This window comes from Haliotis rufescens, unplaced genomic scaffold (assembly GCF_023055435.1).
Source record: "Haliotis rufescens isolate VD_foot unplaced genomic scaffold, xgHalRufe1.0.p SCAF_2, whole genome shotgun sequence".
NCBI classification, from domain to species: Eukaryota; Metazoa; Mollusca; class Gastropoda; order Lepetellida; family Haliotidae; genus Haliotis; species Haliotis rufescens.
The window spans coordinates 16,841,208-16,859,166 of NW_025963890.1; the positions used below are offsets into that span (position 1 = coordinate 16,841,208).

At 41.7% G+C, this 17,959-nt stretch overlaps 1 protein-coding gene across 3 annotated transcripts in view; it reads left to right on the forward strand.

Moving 5' to 3' along the window:
- The window catches only part of LOC124135648 (regulating synaptic membrane exocytosis protein 1-like), a 122,767-nt gene that overhangs the window by 98,297 nt on the left and 6,511 nt on the right, over positions 1 to 17,959 (forward strand). For 2 of the 3 annotated variants that reach the window (XM_046501082.2, XM_046501081.2), the window contains exons 12-21: positions 741 to 922; positions 4,141 to 4,234; positions 5,887 to 6,205; positions 7,171 to 7,245; positions 7,961 to 8,059; positions 9,866 to 9,982; positions 11,403 to 11,502; positions 12,804 to 12,898; positions 15,456 to 15,569; positions 16,944 to 17,086. In XM_046501082.2, the coding sequence (XP_046357038.1) occupies positions 741 to 922; positions 4,141 to 4,234; positions 5,887 to 6,205; positions 7,171 to 7,245; positions 7,961 to 8,059; positions 9,866 to 9,982; positions 11,403 to 11,502; positions 12,804 to 12,898; positions 15,456 to 15,569; positions 16,944 to 17,086 (1,338 nt within the window). The remainder of the gene's footprint in view (positions 1 to 740; positions 923 to 4,140; positions 4,235 to 5,886; positions 6,206 to 7,170; positions 7,246 to 7,960; positions 8,060 to 9,865; positions 9,983 to 11,402; positions 11,503 to 12,803; positions 12,899 to 15,455; positions 15,570 to 16,943; positions 17,087 to 17,959) is intronic. The other variant, XM_046501083.2, reaches the window with a different exon arrangement.

Here is a 17,959-nt window from a genome sequence, read left to right on the forward strand (position 1 = left end):
GCAAGACGACAGCAGAGCGTTCTTCCTTGTTTCCAGGCGTCACATTTTGTCCGAAAAAATAACAAGCTACCTAATTTAGCATGCTTCTAAAACATAAATTGCAAGTGATTCTGTGGCGTTTAAATGGCTAATAAAGCAGTATTATTTGCATGTATGTTTCCATTAACCGAAAAAGCATGAGGCCATGCCCATCAACGGACTAGTCATTTTTGATTGGTTGTCTACCCTTCTTGATCGCGCTGAACGATGTCGCTCATTTAGTATTGTTGTCGACCCGTGAAGATCCGGGGTAGAATAGGTCTTCAGCAACCCATGCTTGTCGTAAAAGGCGACTATGCTTGTCGTAAAAGGCGACTAACGGGATCGGGTGGTCAGGCTCGCTGACTTGGTTGATGCTTGTCATCGTATCCTAATTGCGTGGATCAATGCTCATGATATTAATCACTGGATTGTCTGGTCCAGAATGGATTATTTACAGACCGCCTCATATAGCGGGAATATTGCTGAGTGCAGCGTTACACAACAAACCAACCAAACCAAATCGTATTCTTGTCTACAGTCTTTGTGTGTTAATGGTTAAACAAGCCTGTGAAGATTATTATTGCCGGTGTATGTATTATAGGAATTAAGTTGATATGTTTTCGCGTCCATACCTCAATTAAAGCAACAAATACTGAAGTCGGTTCTTTCAGAACAATTTGTTTATGTGCTCTGGATGTGTCGTCCTTGTTTTGTGCCAGATCGAGATGAAGAAGGAGACACGGCGCATCACAGGTCGCATCCTGACACGCATCAACTACCTTCCTTCAACAGAACGGCTGGAGATTTCCATACTAAGAGCTGAACAGTTGTCACTTCCAGAGAGCTCTCAACAGAGAGTGCCGAACCCTTTGGTGCTGGTCCATATGCTTCCCCAGAGAAGGTAGGGTTTCACAAATGCCATAAGGTATCGAAAGTGTATGGTTCGTTGGTTCGTTAGTTGGTTTGTTGTTTAACGTCGCACTCAGCAATATTCCAGCTATGTGACGACGGTCTGTAAATAATCGAGTCTGAACCAGACAATCCAGTGACTGACATCACGAGCATCGATCCACGCAATTGGGATACGATGACATGCATCAACTAAGTCAGCGAGCCTGACCACCCGATCTCGTTAGTCGACTCTTACAACAAGCATAGTCGCCTGGGTTGCTGAAGATCACGGGTCCGACAGTGTATGGAATATGTCATGATATGAAGTACGTTTATTCGGACTAAAATTAGTCATCGAGCCCCAAGCGCAAACATGTGAACACTAAGCGTAAACATGTGCACACTAAGCCTGACATCCGGAACTGTTAGTGTGACTGAAACACTAGGGGTTGATACTGCAACCGCTCTTGTTAACTAGTGAACACTAAGGGTTGGTGTGCATACATCGTGCATTTGCCACCTTAAGTGTTCACATTTTTCCGATGAGACGTGAAACTATGTTTTCGTGACATATGGACCTTATAAAGATTACAATAATTCACTTTCTGAGTTTGTACTATGTTTTTAATATGAAAAACACTTTTAAAATGTGTGACTGTATGTTTGTGTATAAATGTGTGTATAACTTTCTTAAAACATACCCATCCATCTTTTCGTAATTATAGCTGCATCCCAAAACTTTGTTCACCTGCTTTTCATATTGCTATGTAAAATCAAACAATGGCAGTCCTATTGTTCGAATGTTCTCTCTTTTGCTTGTCAATAATTGAGCAACATGAAAACCTTGCGGAAAGGGGGGTTGCGTCAGTGTTTGAAAAACGAAGACCATTTTTAGTTGAAGCTAATTTGGAAAGGTTTTCGATGAAATATGCATAAATCATTTATCTTTACCATACAAAAGTGACGGCTTCATATTCATGGTATTACGACTTGGGCAAAGCTCGAAATAGGCCGTGATAAAAAAAATATATATGTAGAATCCTTTGACAGTTTTTTATCGGGTTTGAGTTATTTCACTTGTCATGCTTTCTGTCAAGTCTGTGGATATTCTATAAGAACTGAGCATAATACACGAATCAAAGACATCGGGGTCATGATGCAGAAAATATCCAAAATGACCATTTTCAGTTTTTGAACCATTCCTGACTTAAGGCTCGGCCATATTAGTTCTGCAATATATTCGTTAATGTGTTTGCTGGCATGATTATGGTCACTATGTAATGTTACTATCAAACCGGGAAAACAGATAAGGAAAAGATTCATCGGGAGCAAGGATATTGATATAGTTAATGAAATATCAAAAAACATGAATTTAAATTGGTTTCAAGAAGTAGGGGAACAAACTGTCGGGATGCAGGTGTCTAAGAATGTATTGGCACTAGTAACGGTTCGTATTTTCCAATACAAGTACTATGTTAAAAGAGGTTTTCAAAAACACAATTGTATAACTTTCTAGACAGAGATAATACATCACTTTTGGCAAACGACCTCGAGTAGCTGTCAAGTAACCCCTTGTGTCACCATATGAACATGTTAGGTGGCAGTATAAACTGTTTAAATGAATAATATTACATAAATATACTAAGGTTTTCTTGCAAAACAAATATCATTTTTAAACAAGTTCTCAAGACACAAGTGTGTGACTTTATATGCAGAGATATTATAGGTATTGTAACTGTGGGGCAAACAAACACCAGCAGTTGCAAATGTAATCCCTGGTGTTAAAATTTCTTCAGTTTAGGACAAAAATGTAAGACTTGCAAAATGGTCTCTTAAATGCCAAACGGAAAGCTTTCTAGTGACTTTCACCTTGGGCCCTTATGTGCCCCAAACTATTCAATGCGACCTCTCTGGATTACACATATGGTATAAACTATTAATGCTAGGAAGCTTTGCATGAACAAGCTATTGATAGAAACAAAAGTGACAGCCGGACGAGTCAGGAGCGGACAAATTCATCGATAAAATTAAAGCTACACGTTTTCACGAAACTGCTTATTTAATTACATGTACAAAGACAAACACTTTCATATAATCTATGTACACTCGAAACCCATCACCGTCCTCCAACCCCACCCCTCGAACGCCGCCAACCTCCCCCGTAACTACCCACCCCACCACGCACCCCCAGCCCTCCATTCACACCCACACTCCCACTCACTTGCGAACCCACAAACACTTATGCCAAAACCTCACCTGAGATCCCCTCTCTTCCTGCAACCGTTAGTATGAATAGTAACACAAAGGGTCGGTCTTGTATAGATTATCGACAACGTCAACCCTTGGTGCAGTTGCAACCCTTAGTGTTCATAGTTAAACTAAGGGTTAGGTGAACACTGGGGGTTGTAACACAAAGGCGTGCTTAATTGCGTCACTTGTTTGATTTTTTCACTTATAGTAGAACACTGACATCGCGTCATGTACGGGAATTCTGTTGTGACGTATGTATGTCAGGTGTTACCCTAGGTCTTCCAGCTTTTGAATGTCACTCGATGGCCTCCTTTAATCGATGTTCATCGGGATTGTCCGGAATACTACATATCTTCTAGGTGTACCTCCAAAGCATGAGTGTACGGGCACGGGTGGCCCAGTCGTCAAAGGCGCCGCAATTCGCTGTGCAGAGTTGCGTCCTTTGGGCATGCCAGAAACCTATGATTGTGGGTTCGAATCCCGGTTCGCCCCGATTATCTTTCTAGGTTTATCAGCACCATAACCGTTCTCGTGGGTTTCACCGAAGTGGTAAACGTCTGAGACCTGCATCACTTCGGGCTTTCATACCACATAAGGCTGACACGTCATGATATAACTGGAATACTGTTAAAAGCGGTGTTAAACCCAAAATCACTCACTCACCCAAAGCATGAGTATAAAAGCAGTTGTACATCATATTCAAAAAATGGTTATTTCAGAGTCTACCCAATCTGCCTGTTTCGCTTTGGTTAAACATGTTTAGCAAAACAAGGACGTAACCTACTGTGGGATTGAAACTTCCTATTGAGCTAAGCAAATAAATTACCACGGAGTGCTGGTTTGATTATTTAAAAAGGATGTCCTGTAAATATTATTTACTGCAAACATAAATGCAAGGTTTGTCCAGAACGTCTGAACAGGTTCCCTGTGACATCACAGTCACTGATAGAAGCATGCTATGCACCTATTTTCTTGCAGGCTGATGCCGTTTAAAGAGACGGACGCGAAACAGAATACGAGAAACCCGGAATGGGACAAAACGTTCTACTTCCACAACATTTCAGAAGATCAGGTATTTTTTATTAATTATGTCTTTTTTTCAATTATGTTTGGAAATATTTTCAAATGAATATAATCAGAAGTAATCCCTAAAGTTAAGATATATCTAATTTACTCGTTTATTTGCACTTTGCAAAGTCCACAGAGTTTTAAAGCGCTATATTCCTTACGTTGTAGTGGACAGTTTGAATGTCACATGACCATAGCGGAAAGCGTCCATCCCCTTTCTGACCAATCATTTCATCTCCTTTTTATATTTTTAACGGATTTCGACCGACCGGAGCAAAAAGCCACTATCAGAAAAAAATTTGATTAAATGCATTGTATAAACAGTATAAGGATTTCCTTTTTCCACTGAACCGACTCAAATAAATTCATGCCAAATAAAATAAAAAATATGGAGCCATTTATTTTCTGTATGCCCCAAACCGGTCCACCATACTTTCCCTGTATCCAATACTTTACACACTGAATTAAACATACTCAACAAACGACATTGACTGGTTCTTTCAAAATTCAATCTCTTTTGAATTTTGCTTCTTACAATAAGCAAGTGGTTGTATTGCAATATTCTAACAATTTAAACAAATTCAATAGACGTTTCCACCCTGTTGGGATTCTGGGGGAGATTTGGCCCCAGTGTCTCACTTATGTAAGATACTAAGAACCTACTAAAGAGGATCAGGCGCTCATACTCAGTGATTTGGCTAATTACGGCTCATCGCCCTACGACGACATGGGTCGTCATGCTTACAGTAACTGGATGTCTGGTCGAGTTATTTCCAGGAGCCAGTGATATTTACTGCTCTAAAGAAGTTTTAAAAAAACCCGATATTTTCATATGACTTTAGTTAATCTAGCTTGTGGATATATTGTCAACGCGCATGTTGACAGGGAATTGGCTCTTTGGTGAATAAAGGACAAAATCGGCATCACTGTCCCGGAACGTTTTATGCACAACATATAAATAATTAACACCAAATACACAATGAGCGGAATACCTGCTCTGACAACACAAACACAGCGATGAGCGGACCTTCCAGCTCAGGCGTACATGAGGTGAGCGGAGATCGAGCTCAACCTCAGGACGTTTCCTACGAGCGGCACATCCTGCTCGAGGTCGTCCATACACCAGCACTCGGAATACCAAGCTGACTAACAGTGTAATGGTAACACATACATAGTAATGAACAACAATAGGCAGACAAAGAATCAATGACGTTGCTCTGGACATGGGACTTATGGGGGTGATGAAGCGACACAGCTTAGGGGATGAACAATTAAGGCAATAAATGTTATAAATAATAGTAATTAATGGGAAGTGATATAGTAGCCCAGGTTGGCTGACAGTCAATATACAATGAAATATTGGTGAGGATTAACAACGGGGATTAGCGCCTAATAAATACTGACAATTAGGTTATGGAGACATACACATGCCATGGCTACAGGGTAATTAGCCTTTGGAATCAAATGTTTTTTAGACAATGGTTGTCCAAAATCAGTCGCTATGACAAGATCAACAAACAGCATTCCACTTGTGCATGTATAACTTGTTATGAGTAAAATATATGGAATGTTGTTGTCTGCGTTGACTCACCGTTGCCATTGTCCTGTACGTTTTACAGGAATGACTGCTCACTTTTTCCGCTAATAACATTTCAGCTGTTGCAAAAGGCTATAGAGATCACGGTGTGGAGCCAGGCCGAGAAGGAAGACATGTTCCTTGGGGAGATCCTCCTTGACCTCAGTGACGCTGAGCTGGAGTACGAGGCTCTGTGGTACAATCTGGAGGACCATGATGAGAACAGCTCCCCACTCCCAGAGCGGAAGCGGCCGCTGGAGATACCCGACACTGTCCTCACAACGGCAGATTCTAGGAATGGGAATAGTCCGAATGCTTCTCCAAATTGTCCTCGCAGGTCTCTTCCGGTGACCCCTAACGACCACCAGATTCCAAGGTCGCCTTTCAAACGATCTCCTAGTAAGTATCAACCTTACGTGGACGTTGCAAAATGTATCACTTTGAGAAATATCAATATATAATTATAGTCAAGAAAATTCGTGACACGAATACCACACTATTTCAGAGGAAAATGTTGTTTTGCTGGATTGAATCTTTTTTCAAAATATGTAATGGGTAACAGACATTGTCAGATTGTCTCCGGTCTTGTGGATAGAGCGTCTGTTTCGGACAGCGAAGTTCGGGTGTTCGATTCCCGACCGCGTCATACCAAAAGACGTTAATAGTGAGTGAGTGAATGAGTTGGGTTTAACGCCGCTTTTAACAGTATTCCAGTTATATCACGGCGTGTCAGCTTAATGTGGGAGGCAAGCCCGAAGTGATGCATGTCTCAGACGTTTACCACTTCGGTGAAACCCACGAGCACGGGTATGGTGCTGACAAACCTAGAAACATAATCGGGGCGAACCGGGATTCGAACCCACAATCATAGGTTTCTGGCGTGCCCAAGGGACGCAACTCTGCACAGCGATTCGCGGCGCCTTAGACGACTGGGCCACCCGTGCCCCCCAAAAGACGTTAATAGATGGCACTTGTTGTTGACCGTGATATTGCTGGAATATTGCCAAAAGAGGCTTGTTGTTGACAGCATCCCCCCCCCCCCCCCCCCCCCCCCCCCCCCCCTTCACTACACCTGACATACATTGTCAAAGAAAATATATTAATTATCCCACTCAATCATTTCGAACCAAAATAACCTTCAATCCCGATATTTCTGTAGTCGTATTAACTGCCATTGTAAATATCGATCAAACAATCAAGCAGAAATTGAAAATAAATACATTTCAAATCTTTCTCAATACGCATTGTCTCAAATGACTGAAAAACACCTTTTCAATTTCTGATTCATCCATGTACACACCTACGTCCTGTATTGCAGCAGGCAACGAAACAAAATGAATGAACATTAATGCATATTTCACCAGGTGCAGACCGCAAGAGTCCGTGCTTGAGTCCACCAAGATCACCAACGAACCAAAGTGACAGCAGCTTCCAGTCGGGTACTTATGCTAGACTTTCAAAGGGGTATCTTGTGCCACGAATTCAATTCGAAAAAAACATTTGTTAAATACTGTCACCCAAACAGATATTTTAGTTTGTCACATCTCATACCTCAGTTGTTTTGTTACTTATATCCCGTTCACGTGCAAATTTGCATCATGTCTGGAGCATGTGCAATTGTAAATGTAAAATTGCACTGAATGTATGTGTTGAAAAGTGAACGTTTATGCCCACGTCAGAGGATGATCTAATTAATATATCTATATTTGCCAACACCAACCAGTTCTGTATTCCGATGTTGACGTTCTTCAGTATACAGCAATACCATCTTTAGATTAGTTTAGATAAGTAGTTAATATACTGTTACGGTTAGTGAGTGAATGTTGTTCAACGCCAGAGTCCTCAATACAGCTACAACACAGTGGCCTGTAAATAATCAAGTCTAGACTAGACAAGCACGATGACACCAATCAGCCAAATCACCCAACCTGGCTTTCACGATCTATATACGCCTCCTTCAACAAGCATAGGTTATGTTTTATGAGAAACGATCAGACACACAATGTTGCCCAATCAACAAGGCCACAAATAATGACAAAACGATCTTCACTTTAGTCAACAGGGGACTTTTCGTTGAAAGTTTAGAATTTGCACTGGAGCTATTTGTCCCACCAAGTCAAGCGTCAATAGCCAATATAGTTTTGTATTCATCAGGGCACAGAAACAGCTTCACCAGCAAGGTGAAGAGAAAGATGTCCTGTGCCGTGTCCAAGGTGTCTTCCTCGCTGTCTGTCTCAGAGAAGAGAGACTCTGGTAGGGAACGGCTTATACTGGATACATGTATTTACTGGTGTCGGGATAAAAGCATCCTCCATTCCATTTGATAAATACCCAGGACCATGGCTACCATGGCTTCGTGTTAAGCCCGATTCGAATAATAGTACTCTAAAAATAACTGTCCAATCAAATTACTCAGAAATTCTGTGCACTGTTTGAGACGTCACCTCCGGAAAGGATATATGGTACCGAATGGTTGCATGTTTTCTTTATCATTATAGAATGGAGATGTTTTACACTGGATCATCGGGGATGGGTTGTGGCTACTGGTTATATTTGCACAAATGTGATCTGAATATTGTTATTCTACATGCACATATGTATTCCCTAGGTTAATAGTTGCTTGCACATGATCAATCATGGTATATCGCACATTATCATCTAGCTCCAAGCCAAAGTTGTGGTATAAGGTAAATTAATTTTGATATATTACGTGATTAACCCTTGGTCAGAAAGCACGCTTACTTTGATACATATACATGGTAGGAGCCATGTGTATGGATATCAAGGCCCCGATCGATTGTAATTAATCGTCCACTGCAGTACGAGGGCTGGTCAAAAAGTTCAAAACCTGACTAACTTTCAACTTTGGGCCATGACAAAGTGACTTTGTCAATGTAGTATATTGTTTGAGTTGTATTTGAGTCTGTTGAGACCGTTTGTATATTAATGACAGACAGTTGAACGTGATATGGGTCCAAATAAACACAGAAATGAGAAGAACGAGTACCGAGCAGTCATCAGGCTTTCGACTTTAGAGAAAAGTACTCTCCAAGAAATTCATGACCGCATGTCACAATTGTATGGGGATACGTGCCCTAGCTATTCCACTGTGAAACGCTGGGCAGCTATGTTTAAGCCCTGGTGATGACATCAGGTCTGGACATCCCTCAATTCAATCAAGGAGAAAACTTAAACTGTCAGATAGACGTATTACCACTGCTGATCAAGACACATGTTTAAGCCATAGATCCTTTGAGACTATCATTCGTGAACATTTACAGGGGAATAAGATATCTGCTCTTTGGGTGCCAAGGTTTCTAAATTCTGATCTTAAGGGAAAAGGAACTGACATTGCCAGAGAAAATCTAGAGGCGGATTTCGTCAAATTCAAAATGAGATTAGTAACGGGTGATGAAACATGGCTCTACCACCATGATCCCTAGTCGAAACGTCAATCCATGTATTGGCACCATTCCACTTCTCCGGCACAAAATAAAATCAAATCATCACGATCAGAGAAGAAAGTTATGGCCACTGTATTCTGGGATGCAAATGGTGTAATCCTTGCTGACAATTACCGGTGACAACTATGCTGATTGCTTCATCGCTATGAGGATTCTATCAATGAAAAGCGTCGAGGAATGCTGACTGCTGGAGTTGTACCACTTCATGACAATGCCTCTTCTCACACCTATCGACTTGCAAAGACTGCTGTGCGACAATGTGGGTTCGGAGAGCTTCCTCACCCTCCATACTCGCCAGACCTGGCACCAAGTTATTTCCACCTGTTTCCATAAACTGAAAGAACACCTTCGTGGAAAGCGACATGACGACAACGATGACCCATAGCTGCCGTGAATGAGTTTTTCAGGGTGGCTTCAGAAAACAGCTTCCTGGCTGGAATTGAAAAGCTTCACTGTCGATATGAAAAGTGTCTTGAAAAGCAGGGAGATAATGTTAAAAAATATAATTAAAAACACTTTCACAATTGATGGTTTTGTTTGTTAGGCTTAGAACCTTGTGACCAGCCCTTGTATACGCCATTGCTTCACACTCCAGTTCTGTCTGACGATACTAGCCCCGGGGAGATGGGACGCAGTAGAAGTTTCGGAGATGATTCTCGGGACCCCAGTCCAAACAGACCACGCAGTAGAAAGACATCGTCTTCCAAATCAGGTGCACATGCCACTGGCCATCTCTACTCATTGTGTTTCCTTCTCAGATCAGCCGGACTTCAGACCATCCCCAGGCTATGTTCGGGAAACGATGGGGACCGTCCCAAATGTTCAGTTTACCATTCGATTAGAATTCTTTCACACTGGAATAAGTTACCACGACAAGTACAGTTCACTATTGAACAGACGCTAAAAAGTAGACACAGGTGAATAAAAGCGACAATAACTTTTTCTATGATCACAAGAAATCTCCAGCGTTAATTTGAACACCCTTATCACTTATTATTATTTTATTAATTATTCTTACTATCATCATTATTATTTTAGAGGGGAAAGGGACAAACTGTAAGAAATGTGGTATAATGGCAAGGGAAATTGGTAAAATTTCCGAGAGTGATAGAGCTATATTCCACGAATCTGCTTCATCAAAGAAATTACGACTTTAGATTACGAACTAACGTGATCCCGAAAGACATTACTTGAAAAGATTGTCCATGGCTATAATGTTCCCTTTATTTTAATGCCATTACACAGTGTTCACGTTGTCTACGATAGTATTATTCGATTCCTCGAACTGGAGAAAACATTCCGCACTTCAAACTACATTGAGGTGCCCAAAATAAGACTGGATTGTTGAGAATATTTCTGAAAATACTTACGATTATTTGTTTCGCGCATTATTTAAAGTTGCTTTGGAAGATTCAATTGTTACGATGTAACACATGTTCGGGTTATTTGTTTAGCGCATTATGAAAGCTAGAGATGTCGATAATGAAGGAAAATCGGAGAAATGGTTATCAAGTCCGGCTGGTTAGGAGATACAATGGTACGCTTAGGCCACATGTAAAAAGTCTTATTTCTCATCACCGACCCTCCATAAAACAATTGACATGCTAAATTCGGTTCCAGTTATTTCAATGCAGAAGTTAAACTTTTTGATGTAACCCGTCTAACGACCACAAAGTTACCGTACGTGATTTTGCTTATAAGAAACTTCTATATATTATTGCTTTTCCTTCAGTAAAACATGGGAATAAAATATATATAATTTACAATTCGACCTTCCAACCCAGTTTCTGTGGTGAGAAACAGGAATATCTTTGTGTGGCCTAATTGTGAGTAACTGAGAATAGTATGAGGCTTTTGGTATGCGGAACAGTAATGGTGGTGGAAATATTTTTGTAATCAGTGCAAATGAATAATATTTGATTTTCCAGTCTGTCACTACAGTCATTGAATTTTAAAAATCATATTTGTCACAAGTAAATGATAACAAATGACTTCCAATGTTATAAATATATCTCACCTGTCATAGTCGTGATAATTGCTGTGCAACATTTCCTGTGATTGTGGCACTTCCGGTCACTCCGGGGTGAATAACAGAAGTGTGTCTTTGTACATCAACTGTCAATAAATTTCAGTCAATCTCGACTTACTAGCACCGCCCCGTCCACTGAGTCGAACCAATAGCCAATCCAGCTTTTATGAGAACGAAACGGAGACGGATGACGATCCATACGGGTTTGTTTTGCGTTGGATTTTTTTTTTTCAATTTTAGTTAGGCAACAAAACAAGAAGTGTTTCTCAGGCATCGGCGCGTCACTTTTTATATCTTGACATTAAATGTTTTCCAGTTAAAAAATATTTATCCCGAGTCTCAAATGACAGACACGCCGAGTTCAGTTTGTGCCAATTTGTTTGTTGATTATTCTTGATGGGGGGAAATAATTGAGTTCCTCATTACTTCTGTTTTTATTGCAAATAAATAAGAAAAATTCTACCTTCCTCCTCACTTTACAGAAAAATGAGCCCGAGAAACATTCTTTTTGCAGCCGTATGATTTTTTATCGTTTATTGTTGTTCGTGGTATTTATAAGTCAAACGACGTGTATTAACGTTACCCTTTTTACAAAAGGCTTTCATAGCTTGTTTTATTTGAGTTAAATGTCGTCTACTAATGGTTAGCCAGGATAAGTTGAGTTGTGACCTGACAATTACCTCTGTATTTCTATGTATGAGGTCCGCCCACTGGCGCGTACCATTGTGAAGAAAGGGGTAGCGGGTGGTCCGCGACAAGTAGTACGATAGGTGTGTACGTGTCCTGTTTCGGCTAACAAGCAGTTCTTGCGGCGAGTTCAATAGCATATAAAAAAAAGTACGCGTGCTGGTGTGAGGTACCCAATGACTGAAATTGGAAGCAAATTTGCATAGATAACAACAATTGGGAAGTGTCGTGACAATGAAGGGAATTCATTTGCTGTAAAAATGGAACACTTCTGTCAAACGACTGGTATCGGCTTGTCACACCGTCCTTATGAGCAGCATCGTGTTTTGAGCAACTCGTATGACCAAGGGACGTTGTCAATTTCATTGTCGTGACCTGCACGTCCACAACATCGGTACAACCTCTCTACCTGCAACAAACCAAATATATATGCCCAAATTCCGTGCACCGCCTACATGTCTCAAATGCGTTTTGCGAGTTGGTTCAACTTATCCTGGATTACCAGTAAGGGTCCATTATCCAAAGAAACTAATGTGATATAACTTAATCCAGACTAAATCCATATCGAAGCTATGGATAACTCCATACAGATTCGAACAACTTGAGATAAATAGGTTTCACTCTTTTTTTTGTGTATGTGTAATAATCTTTAAGACTATGTGATTGGTGAAATGTTTAGGATGTCAAAGGATATGATATCAACGCCCCTTATAGCCTACAATGAAGATGTTTGTTTGGTGATTACTAAATAATGAAATACAGCCAAGCATAGCCAACAAGAAAATATTGATCTGTTTATCTCATTATAACACTTCAGTGACCTCCCTCTGACGCCAGATCGGCCAGCCTCCGATGGGGATGACATTACATCGTCACTAGGTCCGGGCCAGGTGCCCCCCAAACCATCTGCTGGTGAGTTAAATTATATTAAGATTTTCCAATTATTAATATATATACCCCCTTATTTTCTTGAAAATAAATTGGGGGCTCGGGTGGCCCAGTCGTCTAAGGCGCCGCGATTCGCTGTGCAGAGTTGCGTCCCTTGGGCACGCCAGAAACCTATGATTGTGGGTTCGAATCCCGGTTCGACACGATTATGTTTCTAGGTTTGTCAGCACCATACCCGTGCTCGTGGGTTTCACCGAAGTGGTAAACGTCTGAGACCTGCATCACTTCGGGCTTTCCTCCCACATTAAGCTGACACGCCGTGATATAACTGGAATATATATAACTCACATACTAAAAATAAACAGTCGATCACTCAGATACCATCCTTATTAATTTGGCCAATAATGTAAGCATTTTCTCCCGGCACGAGTAAGCTGTCGTGCTTGATTAACTACTTCCGCGGGAGATGACGATCACTCAGACCTGTACTCAGTACTCAGCGACGAGGCAGACTTAAATCAATATCTTATAGTATTTCAACTTCATCACTGACAGATAAGCAATTGATTATTGAAAGTGAAGACACATCCGTCCGTTCAATTAGCATTACAAAGCAAGGAATAATCTTGACCTCATTGATCACGTAACGGGAGCCAGTATATGCATGAGGATCATATCTGAGAACTGGGACATCGTTGAAGTTCCAGGCATGAGAGTGCCAACTGCAGTGTTAATATATCATAACAACACCGTGAAAATAAGTTCCCAGTGCCTGGTGGGCTCACTTAGAAGTTATGGAGCGGTGGGGATGCCCTGCGGTTAAAGCGTTCGCACGTCACGCCGAAGACCCGGGTTCGATACCCCACATAGGTGCAATGTGTGAAGCCCATTTCTGGTGTTCCCCGCTGTGATATTGCTGGAATATTGCTAAAAGCGACGTAAAACCTTACTAACTTGACCCTTCTAGATCCGGGCCAGAATAGGTCTTCAGCAACCGATGCTTGCCGTAACAGGTCGTAAGATGCGACAAACGGGATGGGGTGGTCAGGCTCGCTGACTTGGTCGTTGCATGTCATCGTATTCCAATTGCGTAGATCGACGCTCATAATATCAATAATTTACAGACCGCCGTCATATAGCTGGAATATTGCTGAATGTGGTGTTAGACAACAAACAAACACTCACTCACTTATGACGTTATTTTTTTTATAAACCTAAATGCATTATGATGTTTTTGATTTATGTCGCAGTTGATGAATATACTTTTGAACAACTGAACTCATGACAAAAAAATGTGACTTTGTGAACAGTTCATAGTGGAATAACATTTACCAAGTTCGAAGATGGATCACTCTAAAATGACATTTCCGGGGAACACATTTAATCGTGATCGTGATCGTAATCGTGATCGGGTAGTCTGACGGTTAAAGCGTTCGCTCGTCACGCCGAAGACCCGGGTTCGATTCCCGACATGGGTACAATGTGTGAAGCCCATTTCTGGTGTCCCCCGCCGTGATATTGCTGGAATATTGCTAAAAGCGGCGTAAAACTCACTCACTCACTCACTCACTCACTCTTCATGAAAAAGCTCATTCGTCAAGTGTTTAAACACAACGGATATTGGCCTACGTTTCAAAATTCAGTTCCCGCCATTGCAGGGAATGCCACGATCGATTGGAAGTGTTTTCCGTGAAGTGTGGTGTGTGTAAATAAATGTTCACGTAGAATGTACCCGAACACATCGCCACAACTCCTGTAAGCTAAAATGGCCGACAATGTGCCCTTTGACAGTGTGCTTTGTCATTTGGGTATCCTTACCTGCATGTGGATTCTCTGAACCTACAGTGGGAACTGGTGGACACGTTGTCTGAATAAATTGACTTTCACAATGGAAATATGAATATTTGTTCAGTAAAAATGCGCGTATTTTGACTTTATCTTGTGTATTCTCCAGTGAGGTGCTTAAGCAATTGGAATGCGCACTGACCGGAGTTATAATGTCATGCGTTGTGGAGTGATGTACTGTATGATCGGATCATTTTATTTCATTATCTAGTAGTACTCAAAACACAAAAGTATTTTGAAGACAATTTCGAGACAGGTCAAATTCCCAGCAGGACGTTCGTGACCGTGTTTGCAAGGCCTTTTTTTATATCATTTTTATATTTCGCAGTTATAACTAATTTCCAATGATCCATTCATATATTCTCCATCCCTATTTTGCCTTTTAATAATTCCCTGGTGCTGGCGGTTTTTTTATTTATACATAATACTTAAACATCACGAACATCTACTAAATATAGTAAAAAATACTATTTTCATTTCTGTTCAAACATTTACATACATCATATAATTATTAACGCTCGTACCTGTCTTTAGTAACAAATTGATGACAGGAAAGGTTGAGCGCTGTGGAAGGCAGCATGTCACTGCTTTTCCATAGCGGCTCCCGTTCAAGGCTATTTGTCCAATCCAGAACACCCAATGACAATAACATTATCTGATGGACTGATGGACGAAAGCCCATATGGCAACATTAAGCTATTTGATATTGAAGAAACATTCATGATTTTTGTTGCAGAACATCTTGTCTGTGGGGATATTGGCCTTGGCTTTGCAGTGTCGAAAGGTCAGCTTGAAGTCAATGTCATTAGTGCCCGAAACATGGTAAAGACAGAAAATCCCGTTCCAACTGGTGAGTCCAAACTTGACACTGATTAGTTAAACGCACAGAAAGGAGGATGTTGCTAAGACACCAATGGTTAAAAACAAGGCGTAGTTGGGATTCGAACCCACCACTAGCCGCTTCTGGAGCTGATAAACCAATCTTGTCAGGACTGGGTTTTTCCATCCCCACATCCGCTCAATAATGATCCCAGGGAACCTTCAGTGAAGGAAACGGAACATATCTGAGCCAATATGTTAGTGTAAGCGCCATGTCTGTCCTCTAAAGTATGACGTTTAAAACGCTTACTGGGTTCCTCCTAACGTTGGTGAAACTGTATTATGACAATATCCTTCATTAGCCATTAACTTCAAATAACATCAATTCTAGCAAACTAAAGGTAACAGAATGGCATCGTTCTTTCTGTCGAAACTGTCTCCGTGGCCAAGTGGATACATTGTCTGTGGTTCGACCCCCGTCCGTGTTAAAGGATGGTGTTTGTTGTTACCCTGCCCGAAGCTCTGCATCGGTATATTGTGTCGGGAGTAGTGGGGTGGGGGAGCGATTCCATGTTAAACCGCCAAATGGTATCTCTGTGGGCTAGCACTATAAAATCGAGACGAGTTCAGACTAGTACATATATGTGCATGCTCATCTCACCTGACCTTTTTTTCAAAATCACCTTCGCGTTTCGGAATTCCTCGTAAGATGATGGTTGGTGTCCAAGATGGCTGCTGTGATCTGGCCCTGGTGATTGTTCGTCACATTATCAACCACCTACTCCTCGTGGACACCATCGGCATTCCGAGTTAGACAGGTTTGCCTGCCCTAGATCGCTTGCGCTCCTCGCCGCACTACAAGGACAGGGTATCTGTCAAATTCCAAGTTAGAATAACTGTGACGTAATGCATCGGGTGGTGAGGCGCGTGACTCGGCTGATTGTGTGTCATCGTACTCCGGCGGCGTGGATCGGCGCTCATGTCAGTCATCAATCATATATCAGTCCCTCCATTGAATGTACCTTGTCAAGACTTGCCGTGTGAGGTGAGGTGAAATTGAGTTTAACGTCGCGGCCATGATTATTGCACTTATATAGCGACGTGTGTACGTGTGTGTGTGTGTGTGTGTGTGTATGTCTGTCTGTCTGCCTGTCTGTCTGTACTAGTCCGGACTGATGCCGATTTATAGTGCCATCTCACTGATACCATGCCCCAGTTTAACATGAATACTCAGACTCAGTATACTGACTCTGAGCCGACCAGTCGACCCCAGACAGGATGCAAACAAGTACCATCCTTTAACGTCTTTTGACCTTCCGTTGCCATGTACAGACAATGCTGAGTGCGGCGTTAATCAACAAACAAACACATAACAAGATCATCTTATGACGCTCTCTCCCTCCAGACACCTACGTGAAGACGTACCTTGTAGAAGGGAAGAAGATCATTCAGAAGAAGAAGACCCAGATTGTGAAAGGAGGGGGTGATCTAGTCTTCAAGAAGCAGATCAAGTACTCGGCATGTAATGTGCATGGCAGACACATGAAGGTGGGTGGTGAAGATGTAGTACTATTGGACGAAGTGAAGGTCCATGTTAGAAATGCCATTCTTGGCCTAATCGGGTGGTCAGGCTCGCTCACTTTGTTCTTGCATGTCATAGTATCCCAAATGCATGTATCGATGCTCATGATGGCAATCACTGGATTGTCCGGTCCAGACTCCATTATTTATAGACTGCCGTGGGCACGCCAGAAACCTATGATTGTGGGTTCGAATCCCGGTTCGCCCCGATTATGTTTCTTGGTTTGTCAGCACCATACCCGGGCTCGTGGGTTTCACCGAAGTGGTAAACGTCTGAGACATGCATCACTTCGGGCTTTCCTCCCACATTAAGCTGACACGCCGTGATATAACTGGAATACTGTTAAAAGCGGCGTTAAACCAAACTCACTCACTAAAGACCGCCGTCATGTAGCTGGAGTGCGGCGTTAAACAACAAAGTGTAGTAGTAGTAGTAGTAGTAGTAGTAGTAGTAGTAGTAGTGGTAGTAGTAGTAGTAAAAGTAATGAAATCACGCGCTTTTACCACACCACAAACTGGTGGCACAACTTCCTTCTTTGTTCCGTGGGGCATTTGTCACTACACGTGGTGACTATAGTTATGGTAACATCTCCATATTCATAGGTTCAAGACAATATGTGAAAAATGAAGGAAATCTTACGTTTACTGACAAAACAATATATGAAAGGCTGGACTCCTTCATTGATAACATCTACGTGACATTTGGGGGTAAGACATTTAGGCAAGAGTGAGTGAGTGAGTATGGTTTTACGCCGCTTTTAGCAATATTCCAGCAATATCACGGCGGGGGACACCAGAAATGGGCTTCACACATTGTACCCATGTCGGGAATCGAACCCG